We start from the raw sequence: 17,517 nt of genomic DNA, 5'->3' as shown, positions 1-17,517 counted from the left end.
CTTCAGACAAAAAAGGTACTACTTTATATAATACGATTTATTCTAAAAGAGTGTTTTAGATCCCTCTTTATTTTTGCTAGATACAAACCAGTTCTAAATAATAACAATCTTTATTGGTTTTAAGAAATAGCAAATACAAATTGTTGGCCCTTTGACTATTAAAAACTAGAAATGTGTATATTTATATTACGACGAAAAAGACATTTAAGAAAAAGCTATAAGGGGGGGGGGGGTTTTAATGCAACCATCTCGTAATCAGTGAGCAAATGGCACTTAGAATTTGAATATCGATCTAAACTTTTGCATGAGTAATCCTTGATAGGTCTATTTTCCCTAAATTGAACAAAAAGTTGAAAAAGTAATGGCTGGCGGCTCAGCCGTTTTTTGCCTATTTTCAGAGTAAATCCATCATCACTTACGTAGGAATCAACTTTTAAAAGCATATTTTTGGTTTAATTCATGTTAAATGATAGCAATAACCATTTTTGAAACTTCTAGCACCAACAGCTACCGTCTAGAACCGTTTAATAGAGTTTTGGAATGGAAACAAGTATTATGTAAAGATAGGTTTCGTGACTAATTTGTAAAATAGATATCCAAAAAATGGCAAAACAGCTAAGCCGCCAGCCGTTAGCCGTTACTTTTCCAACTTTTTTATTCGATTTAGGGAAAATAGACCTACCAAGGATTATTCATGCAAAATTTCAGTTGGAAATTCGAATTCTAAGTGCCATTTGCTCACTGATTACGAGATGGTTGCATTAACCCCCCCCCCCCCTCCCTTTAAAATAATTTACCTTCAACTTTTTTTTCATATATCTGTTCCTAACCCCAGTACAACTACTGTTGACAAATAGTTGACAAATTAAAAATATTTTAGATAACTTGCTTCAATTCAAACATTCATGGATTGGCCAATGGGAGAGGAAACAAACTTCCGCTTTTTAACTTAAAAAAAGAATTTGTTCTTAAAAATAGAATTGTGTAATTTTTTATCGTCCTTTGGGAGGGGAGATAATTTAGAATTAGAACCGGCTCTCAGCCATATGGAAAAATTATGTCTAGCATCGTATTATATCCAGTTTTCTACAAATATAAAAATGTAAAATCATTACATTAAAACCAGTTTTTTAACCCGTGCCTTCGGCATCTCGGGGCTAAAAAGACCTTTTTTCAATCTTATAATTGTATATTTTATTTCTGCGGAAAGCTGTTTATCATAACTATTCTCTATTTGCCTATCTCAGTTTCCCTACTTGAAATTGAAATAGATAGCTTAAATCTGGATTTTACTAGTTTTATGCTTTTTGCATTCTAAAGTGTGTAAAGGAATTTTATTTAGTTTTTAAATCTTATTTTGTTGTCATGATAGAGTAATCCAGTCGTTTTAGCTCGTAGCTCGTTTTGTATCATTTTCAAAACAAACCATGTCAAAACATTGTGTCGACAGCAGTATGTTAACTAAAGTAAGTCGTCATTATGTCAATAGTCTGTCGATATTGTGTGACCACTACTTTTAATAAAAGCATTATATTTGACGTAATTAATACCAAAACAGTTATTTTTATATCATGTTGATATTATATTAGCAACAGTCACTTTATATTAAAGATATGTCATCGACATAAACCCTTGCATAAAGATAGGATCTTAACAGTTTTGACAGGGAAGATATTTTCTATCAGTGGAGAACCTTATAAGCAGGAAGTAATACCAATCCCTATTAGAATAGTTACTAACTTACTACGTTTGTAGTCAAGTAAGTCCTCTCTGCTTTTGACATATTTATGAATTTCAATGGTTCTAAATGGAATAAAACAATAAACTTAACATTGGGTTATATGTATGTAATGTATTTTGTATCTTTTTAAAGGCGAAGCTTTTCTATAAATAGGGTCGGTCCGTCCGTCAGTACGTCCGTAACGGATAGCTTTTTCCGTTAATTTAGGCATGTTAAAATTGTCCTATCGATTTCAAATTTTGCATGGTGATTCCTTTAGTAGTTAGGTACGATTTAGAAAGCTTAGCAACTCTTTAATCATTACCAAAATGTCCGTACGTTCATTTTTTTCCTTTTTTAACAAATTTTTATGTGATCTAATCATCGGATTAATCTGATTTTTGGTATATTGATTCCTGGGACAACAAAGTATAATGTAATAAGCGAAGCAACTCTATAATCAAGTCCTAAAAATGTAAGTATGTCCATAAAAATTATCCTGTATCAAGCAGTTTTTCAACAAATTTACTTACAATTTTGCTTTGACTCTTATACATTCGCATTCTGATTATTCAGTTCTGACACTATACAAGTGTTAATGTCCGTTTGTCGTACCGTTTCAGAGCTTCGCTTTTATGGATGTTGTCATCCTTGTTTTTCATGAAAGCACTAGCTTGCTGGGTTTTTTTTTGCTGGGCTACTTTATGTTATGTGTGTTCTTGTTTTATTAAAAGGAGGAAAAAACTGTACAAATTCTTATAAAAACAATTATGCAACTTAATTAAAAGATTTTTCTCTGAATAAAATGTAAATGCTACAAGTTACACATTTTTAAATAGCGACACATTTTTGAATAAAGTCTGTAATTATATAAACAAAATCTTCTTTATATATTGGTATGATTTAAAATTTAAAAAGAAGGTTGACATTTTTATTTTAACGAATATTTCATACTTCATGATTTATTTAGGAAATCTTCCACAAAATTTTGTCTTTACACTTACTTCATCGTCTTTTAAAACATAAATTGCAAATTACTAAACTAAAATGTCGTTAGAACATCTCAGGTACATAAATATACTCGTGTTCTAAGTATTTGTACTTATTTCCATAATTATATTTAATTAGTCTATATTTTGGCTCTTTGTATTAATTTCTATTCAATTGATTTACCTTGATTGCTTTTTGTTTTATTTTGGTTGTAAAAAACAAAAAACAAAAATATTTAAATGTTATTACCTGAAGAAAAATTTGTCAAGTTGCTGATAACAAAGATACCACAAAAATAACTTTTATGTGTTATTGGTTAACATAAAATATCCTAATAAATTTAATTTATAGACTGGCTATTCTTATAAAATTGACGTCGCATACCAGAAAAATAATGAGCAAATAACATTGAGAAAAACAAGACAGTTTATCCTGTCAAGAAAAATATACAAGTATTATTCAAAACAATCTGGCAAATGTTCAAATAAAGAAATAGATTACTCTTTATAGTTCATGCTCCCTTAGCATCTATTTCTGCCCTGGTAGGGTAGGCAGAAAAAAGTGCCTCTGAAAGCCTCTAGGATCGTGGTCGCTAGTTTGTTATATTAAATTTGTTTAAAGTACTTTAAGGTCTTTTGTATCATATTTAATTCTCAGATCTAAAGAAGAGTGACAGTTAATAAGTTAGACTTAAAATTTACAGGAAATTAGCCTGGGTTTTGGTTTCTTTTACTTTTAAAAGTAATTGTCCCTATCCATGGGAAAGCAATAAACAAGATACTTAATTCTTTCACAAATAAACCATCAACATTGTTGTTCAGACTTTTTTTTGTAAATAGACGCGTGTATAGAGATTTTCATTGGGTGATAAGATAGTCACTTAATGGTAAAATAAGGGAATCTTCGATCATCTGCATTTTAAATAAATGTGATCACAGAATCAGCAGTTTTAATTTTGCTAGCTGTTTAAAACTATAATATGTTTTTTAGTTTAAAATCGAATTTAAACAATAGTTTCGACGAAAAAAAGGTGTAATTTAAACCTGAAGTACAGAAAAAAAATAATTAAATTTTAAGTACCCAATTTGGCTATCAAAGGTTTTAATTAGTGTATTATAGACTTCGACAAAGTGTTTGTTTGATAAAATAGCAAAAATTTTCTGAAATGTGTACCAATATACCTATAAACCAAAGTAACCCGCTTCATTAGCGTATCGCCTTGCTGTTATTGAGGTGTTTGGTTCAATTCTAGCCTATACTACACTGCATCACACTAGAGACTTTAAAAATGTTACCAGATACTGCTATGTCTGGCACATAAAAAGTGACTTGGATCTTGTCCCAGAAAATGGGTTGGTTGTCTGCTGGATATTATCCCGTGTGTTTGGCCAGAATAGGAGACATTGGTTCTCATAGTTACCCTGTCATTGGCAGCAGCCTTGCCCCTGGATATAATATCAAAAAAATTAAGTATACATACCCACATTTTTCATTATTTTAAAACACTTTCAAGCAATAAAAACTTGATTAAAAAAATGAATTGATAAAAAGATTAAATAGTGAATATTTAACTATGATTATTTTTCTTATAGGTTGATAAGTAACAATATTCTTAAATAAAATTGAGTTTGTTTTAATAGCATTTTTGTTTTTTAATATTTTGATATGTTACCTAAACTTTAATATTACATTATAAAAAATTTGTCGCCCATTACCATTTTTACAAATCATATAAATCATTTTTTAAAAAGAATAACATTTTTTTTATGTTTAACAGTGTAAAATTGCTTATTACAAAATAAAACAATGACTGTTCGTTTGTTGTTAACGTTTTATCTTAACTGGTTGGATTTTGTTTTTCAGGGAACATCCCATTTGGTTTTATGCTATTTCTCTTGTTAAGTGGAACTATTGATTTGTAGTTGTTATGCTAAAATTATTAACAATATCTATCCATAGTGATGGTTAAAAAGAACATAACATTTGCTAAATATGTAGGTGTAGATTTTTAGTGGCCAGGTTACTCTATAATTAATCGTGTCTGTCAGTGAAAAAAATTAACATTCACAAAACTGTATCTCTATCTTGCTCACTCTCTCTTTCTCTTTCTCTCTCTCTCTCTCTCTATCTCTCTCTCTCTCTCTCTCTCTCTCTCTCTCTTTCTCTCTCTCTCTCTCTCTCTCTTCCTTTCTCTTTCTCTTTCTCTTTCTCTTTCTCTTTCTCTAACTCGCTTAGTTTTTTCTTAATTGGATTCTATTTGATATTATCATCCTTGTTTATATTGAAATCAAATCTACTAATGTAGCTTTTTTTGTGATATTTACAACATTTTCTTTTCAGTTTAGGAAAAACGATTACGTAATTATGGATTCAACATATAGACCTTACAAAAATGTACTTTAAAAAATGATATTATCAAGATTTTTTTGATTTTTTTTTATCTTCTAGCGGTTGGCTTACGCACAACTTCACTTCCCGTTAAAAACCTACCATGGACCACTTGGGCCATTGTTGAATGTCCAACCTGCCCTTTAAAAGTTATTAAAACCTATATATATAATTATTAGATGCTGGTTTGCAACTCCAATTTAAAACTTTTAAAGGTTCACTCTTGCCCTGAAAGGGGCTTTGCTACAATAGGTTGTTATTTGATATTATTTCACCGGGGCTTCCAAGAGGGTGAAATATTGGCCTCCCTCCAAATAACCAGCGGTACACTTTTCTGAGAATGTTAAGACTATTTAGAGATCATACTGGGCACACAAACATACAACCTGCTAGGTTTTTGTATATATCATATAAGTCTAAATATATTAACAATCATTAGTTAAACATCCAATAATTAGTTTTCGTCTGTAAAAAAGAAATGTTTTGAGTAAATATTTCCTAGGCATTTTCTTAAAAATATTATATACTGTTCTCTAGGGGCACTTGAGATGGGGATGAAGAAATGGACCCCCCCCCCCCTCCATTATTTTCGATATTAGGTTTTTTTTGAGGGGGGGGGGGGGATTTTTTTAATGGGCGATTTCTCTTGGTTGGATGGTAGTACGCTTCCCAAAAATTGTTATAACCCTTTTCCAGGATCTATGAGAATCTACATTGTAGAGGAGAACCATTTTGGTTCAGTGGTTAGCAAGATTCTTCGGTACAGAGACACTCATAAACATCATTTAATTTTTATATCAGGATATATGAATTGTTGGTCTCTATGAGTAGACTTGTCCTTTATACTTAAACCTTGTAATTTCAAGCAAGCGAAGCTTTTCTATAATTAGGGTCGGTCCGTCCGTCCGTCCGTCCGTCCGTCCGTCCGTCCGTACGTCCGTCCGAGATAGATAGCTTTTATTCGTTAATTTAGGCATGTTAGAATTGTCCTATCGAATTCAAACTTTGCTTTATGATTCCTGTAGTAGTTGGGCACAGTTTAGAAAGCGTAGCAACTCTATAATCATTACAAGAATGTCCGTACGTCCATTTTAAACATGTTGATTTTTCTACTTTTTTAACAACTAATTTTTTGTGATCTAATTATCCGTTTGATCTGATTTTTGGTATATTGATTCCTGGGACAACAAAGTATAATGTAATTAGCGAAGCAACTCTATAATCAAGTCCTAAAAATGTAAGTATGTCCATAAACATTATCCTGTATCAAGCAGTTTTTCAACAAATTTACTTATAATTTTGCTCCGACTCTTTCGATACTTTTATATTCTGATTATTCAGTTCAGACACTATACAAGTGTTAATGTCCGTTTGTCCTACCGTTTCAGTGCTTCGCTTTTATGGATGTTGTCATCCTTGTAAAAATTAGAGATTTATAGTTTAATTTAAGTTCAATGTTAAGTAAATCATTACTGGACTAATTACACTAGCATAATCAATAGAATCTTTTCTTTAGTTTTTAAAACTACATATAAGTATATAAAATATTTTTTTTTTAACAAAACATATTAACCCTTTTTTACATTGATAGAAAAAATATTCTACTTAATTATGTACATAAATCTGTATAAATGATTGCTTATCTCATAGAGTATGGAGAATTTAAAAATTCCTAAAACATAAATGTTTTAATAATATTTTAATCTTTAATTGTGTAATACTAATATTTTAATAGTTATTTCTCGCATCGTATTATAAACGGCTTTCCACGGATATAGAATGTACAATTATGAGATTAAAACTGGCTAAAAAATCTGGTTTTAATCTTATGATTGTACATTTTTATATTCGTAGAAAGCTGGATATAATTCGATGCTAGACATAGTTTTTTCGTATGGATGAGAACCGGTTCCTATCCACCGGATTCGAATAAATACGAGAAATGTTTTTTTACGAAATATTCAAAATATTGTTAAATTGAGCGATATTAAAAAATCTACCAAAAATAAACATAAAATTTGAAGTCGTTTAAGCTAATGTCCTAAATCCTTATTCTGAAGGACAGACATTTTCAATTATACATTAGCTCAGCAACTAAAAATTGAAGATGAACATCCCTTGTCCCCGATACATACTAAGATAGTTCTGTTTTGACATGTTTATCCCATATTCCCATATACTATGTAAATAAATAACAAATATAATCAGTGCATCCATCTACATTTATGTATATTTATCTATCTTTTGAAATATATTAAAATTAATAACAAGCAAAGTCAATGCATTTTTCTTTCTATCTATTTATCTAACCATCTATCTATTTGTCCATCTATCTCTATTTAGTTATATATTTCTTTATCAGTGGCTGATTCTGGGGAAACTGTATTCTAAGGGGTGGGGGGGGGGGGGGATAGCTTAAAACCAACCCTAGAATTAATTCTAAAAATGAAGTCGCATTAAAACCATTCCAGGATCTTTATCAAGCCTACCGAAAATGGACGAACTCCATCGGTTAGCAAGATCTTATCTAAAAAAAAAAAAACCTTACTACTTAATTTAATAGGATTGGAGAAGGATTAATAGGAATAAGAAAATGGCCGATAAATTAATGTCCATCCCCAATGCTGATACACAAATTATAATTGTTGTTACGCTAATTTATAAAACTTTGGCGAATAGTGTAATTAACACCCCAATGTTCTTTTTCTCCCTGGATATTTGATCATAAAATATTATTTATTCAAACCCATTCAATTTTTTCCTAATATCTTTCTATAAAATAATTCAGGGCTTGTCTGCCGCCTGTTCACTTATAGGATATCAACCTTTTACAATCTTAAAAATTAGCTAAAAGTCTAAACCTGACCCAAATATGGCAATACCTCATTTAAAAAATATCAAAGCATTTTAATTTGAGGCTAAGTCACGGCTGACATAGGCCCTGAAAAACATTTTTATTATTATTACTTATGTTATTACTAATTATAGATTTCTTTTTATTACTTTCATAACACTTTCTCATCTTTTTACTAGGGTAAGGCGGGGGAAGTTTCGGTAAGGGGCTATTTTCGGTAATTTCGACCTACCTTCATTAAATGACCTTTTTCTTCATGTTCCTTTCAAATGACAGAAAAAAACATAAAAGCAAATTTGTTGCCTACAAAATGTGAGATGAATATTAAGGGTACTTATTGGATCTCAAAGTCGGACGAAAAATTTTTTTTTTCAAAAATTTTTTAGTAGGTGTGTAAAGATCGACGTACACAAAAATTGGTAAGGCCTAGAGCTGATCCGTAGAAACCTTTTGAACTAAGAATTGCCCGCTCTTTCCAAATCTGTTGAGAGCTTTAATATTGGGGTAATATTTTTCAAAAATGACCAAAGTTGGCGCTGGGGGAAATTTCGGTAATTTCAAATGAAATTAAAATTCAACTTTTAAGGTCATGTTTTCATGTTTTCTTTTGTAAAATCTATTATTCCATATGGACTTTTTAAGAATTAGGCCTAAAAATGAATAGAACAGATAAAAAACAAAAAAAAATTAATTTTATTTTTTGAAGCAAATTTTTGCGAGGAAAAAATCAAAATTTCTGGTCCTTTGAAAAAAAATATTTTTGACCTAGGAGGAATAGTCTGATCTTTATGAATTTTTTTGTGGTTAATCCCAATAACCTATACTAATTATGATATATTACGCTTGTTTGGTCGTTTGGCCTTTTTTCATCGATTATTTTAAGGTTAAAATGTAGTCAAGATTTTTTGCAAAGATGACACTTTTGCTTCAAATTCGATTATTGAGGTCAATTTTTAATCAATTTTCATGTTTTTTGGTCTAAATCTATAGTACAATGTGAGCTTTTTTAGGATCAGGCCTAAAAAGTAATAAAATACCTACGTTTTTTTCTTATATTAATTTAAGTTTTTGTAAAAAAAATTTTCGAAAAAAAAATAGAAAATTCGCGTCTTTCAAAAAAATTCATTTTTAACATAGAAGGAATAGTCCGATCATTTTGAAATTTTTAGTGGATAATCCCTATAACCTATACTAATTATGATTATTTATGTTCGACTGGCCGTTTGGCCGTTTTTCATCGATTTTTTTTAGGTTGAAAAAAATTACCGAAAATTCCCCCGCTGGTGGGGAATTTTCGGTAACTTTTTTGCGGTCAATTTCGGCAAACTTCTAAAAGTCCTAGGATAACGTCCTTTTAGGACCTGATAGTCCTTTCCATAAGCTTACTACCGGTCTTGGTTTTATTTGAAAATATTAATATTTACCCCATTTTTTTTCAAAAAAAAACGAAAAAATACCGAAATTTCCCCCCCCTTACCCTATTTGTTTGTGTATTTGTCAGAGAGGTTGAAAAATTCTGAATCATAACGAACATGGATGAAGGAATAGAAAAATAAAAAAAAATAATCCTTCTTTAATAATCATATCTGGATTTGGTAGATTAATTTAATATAATGTATTTTCTAAACTAACCTCTAGGGATATTACATAAGAGAACTACATAAGGCCTCCCTGAAAAGAAAAACAAAATTTGTTCCGTGGTTAGTGATATCTTCAACTAACTTTAAATCAGAACCATAAATATTTCCATTAGTGAAAATAAGCTTTAAAAATTCAAATTGTTTAATTTTAGAATAATTTAGAGCTCATATATTTTCCTTTTTATCTAACATAGTAAATAAATATTTATAATGAAGGGGAATAAGATGATAATAACACTTATAAGGGTTGTTATTTTGAGGGACATAGATTCAGCGGCCTGAAACTATTTTCTCGTATTCATTCGAATCCGGTGGATAGAAACCGGTTCTCATCCATACGAAAAAACTATGTCTAGCATCGTATTATATCCAGCTTTCTACGAATATAAAAATGTACAATCACAAGATTAAAACCAGTTTTTTTAGCCCGTGCCTTCGGCAGCTCGGGTCTAAAAAACTGGTTTTAATCTTATAATTGTACATTCTATATCCGCGGAAAGCCGTTTATAATACGATGAAAGAAATAAATATTCTATATATTAGAATATTGATTACGTACATAGTAATAAACAAATCATCATATCTATAGTCTTAATTGCAGTTTTAGTCTAGCTAGATTGTTCGTTTGTCTGTCGTTTTTTGTTGTTTTCGCTTTTAGGGATGTTGTCATCCTTGTGTTTTTTAAAAATGTTGTATTCATTTTTTCTAAGTTTTCAAATTTTAGATTTTTATATTCATGGTCCGCAAATATTTAAAATAAATATTTTATTTAATATTTATTATAAGGATCATTAAATACATTATTCAATAACATTTTTTGTGTATTATAGCTTTTTAAATTTAAAAACTATTTATACATTATTATACATACATTCATTATAATATTATAAAAAATTTTCTTTTTTGTTTCTGTTCTATATGTTTTGTATTTATGCCTAAAATAAAAAATGTTTACATATTTTCATCATATAATTAATACAAAAGGTCATTAATGTCAAAGCAATATAAAAATAAAATCCTATTATAAAAGTAACAGAATCTCTGTCTGTCTGTCTGTCTGTCTGTAAAGAAGAATCTCGCTAACCGCTGAACCGATATTGTCATCCTTTACAGCGTAGCTTTTCATACTGGGAAGGTTTATAGCCATTTTTGAGGACGGTACCACTTTCCCAAGAAAAATCGCCCTTAGAAAAAATACGATTCTCCTTTACAAAGTAGCTTCTCATAGGTCTGCTAGTACTTAATATTGTATGTAAAAGCAAATTCAAATTCTTTCAAAACAAACAAAATCACGAAACCTTTAAAAATAAAAAAATTATCCTCAAATTGTCAAAAATGAGTTCTTACCAAATCTTTTCTTCTTATTTCTCTAAGCCAACTTGACCTTAATATAAATCTTTGAATTAGATATACTTGCAAGTGTATATTATATGAATTAATATTGAGTGCAGGAATATAATCTTTATTGTATAGAATATGATTATATGTACATTAGCAAGTTAATAAAAATTAGATTAGAAAAGTTTCATAAGATTTTCTTTATTATTACTTTAAGTGATCATAAGTTCCTTACTCAAGTTTTTAATACCATAAAAAGTATATATATTATGATAATATTAGCTGCTGCACCCTTAACATCAAGGGGCACCTTTCCTATTTCAATTTAGAAATGAATTTAAGATAGTGGGGTGGGGACAATGGGCTGGTTGTTACAATAGTCCCCAAAATTCTATAATAACGCTTTCTTATTTGTTGGCTTAACAACTTTGGGTACTTTAGTGAATTTTGATTGGTCGGTTTAAATAATTGATTGTTTAAATGTTTTAATCACTAATTTCAATCTACAGATGGGATAATTGTATGTATCCTCAATGGAGATGTACAACAATTTATCGGCCATTGTCTTATCCCTCTAGACCCATGAATGAATTTATTGGTAATTATTGAAAATATCACCGTGCTGCACTGTAGGACGTTGTTGTCCTTATTTTCAGAAACTCTTATCATTTATAGGTTAAGTACTTATTTACTTTATTTCTTATAATTTATTACTTTTTATAAGTTGATATTTAATATGTTGATTGTTTTTAATACAGAGTGTATGCTAATGAACTTCTTAGTTTGTTGTGATTATCTTATATTACGAAAAATAAAGATTATGTATCATTTTCTAGTGCATAACCAAACTAACATACAATCAAATTCTAATGAGATGTAGACATTACACAAATTAATAGACCAAATCCTCTTAATAAGTAACACTTGAGGCTGTTACTGTAACAGGATCTGTGTGTGTCTGTGTGTCTCTCTTTCCGTACCAAAGGATCTCGCTAACCGCTGTACCGATATGGTTCTTTATTACAATGTAGCTTCTCATAGGTCAGGGGAAGGTTTAAAAATATTTGGGGGATGATACCTGCACCCTCTCAAGAGAAATCGCCCATACAAAAATGTTGTCCCACCAAAAAATATTTTTTTAAAACTCCCCCTCCCCCCCCCCTCCTTCAAGGGATACTAGAGGCCTCAAGGGACGTAGCCGTTTGTCATCAATAAAGAGTCAAATAAGTTGACAATACAAAATTTTCAAATAAATTCAGTAAAAAAAATAGTTTTAATGGGTCAAAAGAGCGTGAAAGTCGAACAATAACTTAAACACTAGTAATTATTTTTGTTGAAAAAAAGTACCTCAGGTTGTTGATATTAGATTTGATAGAAAGTGGTAGATTTCCATTCCCAGAGGTGTAGGATACAGAATTCGATGACTTCTTGGGGAATTTGCTGTGCCTATAAATTATAATATAAAAATACTAAAGTCTACGCTGCTGCCGAGCCCTGATGTATTTTAAGTGAAAACTTAGAAACTTTTGTGGTTTCCTGAGAATCTCCCCCCTCCCTTTATTTTGTTTATACGGTTTGTTTATTACTTTAAACCAGGTTAGGTTAGGTTATATTGGGTAATAGGTCAACAGTTACAGATCACGCAGGGTTGGGGCCTCCCGCATGGATAAGGCATAGGAGAACCCTCACCCCCTTTCAGTTTATTTTCCATTTATTTTAAAATTTAAAAAGCTTTTAACCATCAGAAAAAGATTGTGGGATGTATGAAGATTTATCTGTCAGTGCAATGTCATTTCAGATATCCTTACCTACCTAACTTGTACGTTGCATTTTAAACTTTGCTATTTTGGCTGAAGTAAGTACACTAATAAATTATACACATATCATCTATGATTTTGTAAATCGTTCCATCGCCCTGATTTTTCCCTCATTTACTTTCATGAACTTTATTGTTATTAGTAAAGCTAATCGTTCTTTGCAATTGGGAGAAAATTAAAATCTATGAAATACTAAATTAAAAGATTCTTCCTTTTATTTGGTGAGCTTCTTGTCTATCTTTACCTTGGAGTGGTAAATATAGGATACGCAATTTCTTCCCTTTTTCTTAGTCTGCTAGCATCAAACTTCTGGCCGCGATTCTAAAGAAAGGTAAATAAAACACAAGGTATCAAATGTTATAATATTTGTAAGCGTCCAACAAATGTTGAAGATTTGGTTTCAAATTGAAAAAAATCCTTGTTAAAATTTCCTTTTTTTTAAATTTGACAACAAACATGATTTTGGTTTCAAGTTTTAAGTTTCAGGTTTAAAATTTTTAACTATTTTTAATATTCTTAACATCAAATAAGATGAGTAATGATATAGTAATAAAGTATTGATATAGTCTGAATTTGAAATTTAAGTATTTATAAGGTTGTAGTATCATGATGAATTATCATATTATAAGACATCTTTTGACAAGAAACATTATATATTATAATCATCGTTTTTAAAATAATATTATTTCAAGATAACCTACCTGATTAATCCCAGGAAAATTTTCAAGGAAGACATGGTTGCTGATTTGAAAGGGATCATCTAAACAATGGATTTATCATCATATACTCTAATAAAGTGAAACTTGTAGCTGGCTAGAATAACAATCCCCCCCTCCATCCGCCCCATATACTCCATCCACTTCCCTCCTATTAGATGAATGAACTGACCAATAATTGATGTCCAAGTTTGCAACCTAAATTGACAACAATTTTTACCCTATCATAATATTCACGTATATTTTATATCCATTATCTAAATACAAATTATACAGTTTGTGGCGAAAGTAATGATGAAAATCAAAACTAGATTTTCACTCTGGAAGAAAAATAAAAAATAAGGCCACTTCAGAGTAGTATACAGTATACACAGTATTAAAAATTATTGTTAAAAGAGAAGCTTTTCTATAATTAGGGTTGGTCAGTCCGTCCGTCAGTAACGGATAGCTTTTTTAATAAATTTAGGCATGTTAGAATTGTCCTATCAATTTCAAACTTGTTGCTTAAGTAAAAATGAAGTGAAACTTTAAACAAAAAATTGCATAACCTTTTAAATATATCAGTGTCTTTAATAGAACGCTATTTAAGTTAAATTTAGAGTTATGAATGTTTAATCGCATTCAAGTACCTTTTTAAAAGCAAAGCTTTTCTTATAATTAGGGTAGATCCGTCCGTCCGGAACAGTTAGTTCTTTATTAATTTAGACTTGTTAGAATTGTCCTATTGATTTCAAACTTTACACGATGATTTCTGTAGTAGTTAGGTACGATTTAGAAAGCGTAGCGTACCAGAATTCTGTACGTCTATTTTAAACATGTTGATTTTTTTACTTTTTTAACAACAATTCTTTATGTGATAAAGTCATCCAATTGATCTTATTTTTGGATTACTGATTCCTATTACAATAAGGTAAAATATTTTTTGCGAAGCATCTTTATAATCAAGTCCTAAAAATGTCAGTATGTCCTTAAACAGAATTCTGTATTTAAGAAGTTTTGCAACAAATTTACATATAATTTTGTCAAAACTTATATATTCATATTTTGTATATTCAGTGCTGATTCTTTACAAGAGTTAATGTTTGGTTGTCATACAGTTTCAGAGCTTTGGTTTTATGGATGTTGTCATCCTTGTTAAGTTATATGTCACTAAGGATATCTAGTAAATATTGTGTACAAACAATTAAGTTAACCAATTCTTTCATAATTACTCCTAATTCCTTAATTAAAGATATAAAATCATACTAAGAAAAATATTAGGAGTGTTGTTGACATAAAGTGTAGCTTATCCCTCCAATTAACTTAGTTAACAAGAATAACCTGATGCAGAGATTGTTAAATGGTTTGTTTTATTTAAAATATTATCTATAATAGCCTAAGAAAATCTCTTGTAAAGTAGTAAGAATTTTTATTTTACCACTTAGTTTTGGATATTTTAGACTATAACAACATATTTTTAAATCCTTTAAAAAGGTTGGATGTGCTTTTGCTTGTTTAATATGTATGTATAATATGTAAACTTATATTGTTAATAATGATTTTCAGTTTTTTAATTCTGATTTTCAAAAACAATATTCATAGTAATAAAAGGGGGAGGGGATTAAGATCCCCACAATAGGGTTAAATGATTTGTTTAATGATTCTAATCTTCTTTAATTCCTTATCAAATATAATCTTTGTAGCATTTAATTCATTAATTAGAAATTGAAATGTTTTATTAATAGAAACAAATTTAACATAATGTATGAATATTTAATTCTAATAAATTGCTGTAAACTTTACAATTCCTTACAAAAATAAATATGTAGATAATCTAGGGTAACAAAAATAACAATTCAGCTTGAAAAAAAAGATGGTTTGTTTAGAAATATTAATATGGGAAGCAATGTATATCAATTCTTGTTCATCTACTCATCAACCTTCTCAAAGATATTTTAAATTATATTTTTGGAACTACAATTTTCTTAACACTTTTTTCTTAAGAAATTTTAAAATATCCTACAAATTTGATATTCTTTGGAAGCTTAAAAGCTTTATTTTCCAAGGGATTTGTAAAAGTAGACATTTGTTGCTTTCTAATTTTAATTAAAATTAAATTTGTATCAGTAATGTAAATTGGCTCGTTTAAAGATTTTAAAGACACATGCAAAATTGTTGCTTACCTATTAAAATGGCTTTAGGTTCATTCAAGTTGTCTTTTTGAACAATCCCTTCATTCTCAAAAACACCTATACAAAAATTATGAATTGTATTTTGATGTGTATCATCTCATAAATTCACTGAAGCCAAAAAGTAGAAATTAAGCTTAGTCTGTTTCTTTCTTCATTTTTAATGACTAATTTTTTTTTATAAATTTAAATTTCATCAATACTTGGAACAGTTTAAATCCAGTGAAAATACAATCACATTGGAGATACTGGAAAATTGAGAATTAATTGCTCAGAAAATATTTTTATCAAATAACTTAGGATAATATATATTATAATCCCAAAAATTCTATTTATTTACTTATTTGATGTATTAAATAATTGCATAAAATTTATAACATCAAAAACTCATCAAAATAGTGCAAACAAAAATGCAAAAATAGATGTACATTTCAAAGAAGACTTACCATTTGTATGTACAGGTTTTGTATCTGAATAATAGGGCATGGAAACATCTATGAATGAATTCAACAGAATATCATCAGATTCAGATTCCTAAAAGTTAAATTTGCCAATTATAGTTTTATAGTTTGTTTCAAAAAGAAATATGCATTAAGTTTGAATATTAGGTAATGTTTAAATCAACTGTATTCATGAAATATTAATTTGTGTGGAATATTTAATCAAGTGAACAATTTTTGACATGCAGAAATTTTTCAATAAAGAAATGATGATGAATAAAAAAGCAAGGTTCTTAAAAAAGATCCTAATATTTTTTAATACCAACTTAATGATAAAATGTTATATCCTTAATTTATCATAGGTAGTTTTGGTAGATATGTTAATGAAACTAATAAAAAACTTACAAAATGTGGAATAGCAATCAATGGTGTTATCAGTGCAATTGTCTGTACAAGATTAAAAAGACCAATCATTCCTGAAGAAAAAGCATTTCAGAGATTTTAATACAAATTTTAATATATTGTTTCTGTCAATATTAGAATTTATGATGTGCTATCAAAAATTATAACTTTGTTGAAGCAGCTTATGTTGCCAATTCAAATATATACTGGCCTATCATTGATCATTTGTATGAAGTCATTTTTTTATTGCCACTATAATTGCGGCTTCAACTTGCTTAAACTCAAAACAAAATACAAATAAAATTAAACAAAAAAAGTTTGAGCTACTAAATTTGAAAATAACACTACTGTGAAGTGTACACCAGCTTGTATAGAATATTAGGATATCAAAACTTGATACAAAGCCAAAAAGTTAAAGCACACTCTACACATATTACTATCCATTACAATCCTTCAAGAAGGAGTTTATTTTTTTAAAAAGAAATTTGAATAAAAATTTTTACATTGTCTAAGTCGCTGAAATACTATATATTCTGTATTTTATCATCTAAGATAATATTTCTAGCTTTAAATCTTTATAAAAAAAAAAATATTGACCAAAAAGATGTACACACTGTATATTACCTCCCAATAGAATAAGTATTAGTAAAGTGAGAATTGTAAGTTACATTTTCTCCTTAAATACACTTTACAAACTTACACACATAGTTGAGAGATTTTCTCTTACCAATGGTTTCTCTATTTATTTCTTGTACATAATAACTAACCTCTTCCTTTCCCCCCCCCCCCTCTCCTTACTTTATGTCTACCTATCTGAAAAAAGGACAGGTATTTGACACCGAAAAAAACTATTTCCCTTCCAAAATGTTTCCAAGTCAATAACATCAAATTTTATTACTGATAACAATTGTTGCATTGATGCATGTCATTGCAAACTGTAATGATATAGAAAATAAATAATTTTATTAAGTCATGTAAAAAAGAGAAAAAAAAATTACTAATACATTGATAGGCATGACTTTGATTGTACGACTTTCTTGTTTA

General features: G+C 29.3%; 1 protein-coding gene across 1 annotated transcript; it reads right to left on the bottom strand.

The window, feature by feature from the left end:
• Positions 1 to 10,355: 10,355 nt before the first annotated feature.
• LOC145329585 (uncharacterized) lies at positions 10,356 to 17,130 on the bottom strand. The gene is made up of 9 exons (XM_080173865.1): positions 17,098 to 17,130; positions 16,477 to 16,547; positions 16,078 to 16,165; positions 15,626 to 15,691; positions 13,449 to 13,507; positions 12,992 to 13,068; positions 12,278 to 12,376; positions 10,940 to 10,976; positions 10,356 to 10,527 (listed from the first exon to the last, which is right to left on the bottom strand). The coding sequence occupies exons 2-9, from the start codon at positions 16,543 to 16,545 to the stop codon at positions 10,522 to 10,524; spliced, it is 501 nt and encodes a 166-aa protein (XP_080029991.1). The 5' UTR covers positions 16,546 to 16,547; positions 17,098 to 17,130; the 3' UTR covers positions 10,356 to 10,521.
• Positions 17,131 to 17,517: the final 387 nt, after the last annotated feature.

This window comes from Acartia tonsa, chromosome 10, assembly GCF_053477335.1.
Source record: "Acartia tonsa isolate MP-2025a chromosome 10, ASM5347733v1, whole genome shotgun sequence".
Classification (NCBI taxonomy): Eukaryota; Metazoa; Arthropoda; class Copepoda; order Calanoida; family Acartiidae; genus Acartia; species Acartia tonsa.
Note: the sequence above shows the minus strand (reverse complement) of the source record. Positions and strands in the feature narration are given on the sequence as shown.

What these genes read in the sequence shown, in the direction of transcription:
- LOC145329585 (XM_080173865.1), bottom strand. Translation starts at nt 16,545, where the DNA reads ATGATTGGTCTTTTTAATCTTGTACAGACAATTGCACTGATAACACCA. An exon ending in AAAACCTGTACATACAAATG is followed by an intron (nt 15,692 to 16,077) that starts GTAAGTCTTCTT and finishes ATTTTTGTATAG; the next exon opens with GTGTTTTTGAGAATGAAGGG. An exon ending in TCTAATATCAACAACCTGAG is followed by an intron (nt 10,977 to 12,277) that starts GTACTTTTTTTC and finishes ATTTATATTAAG; the next exon opens with GTCAAGTTGGCTTAGAGAAA.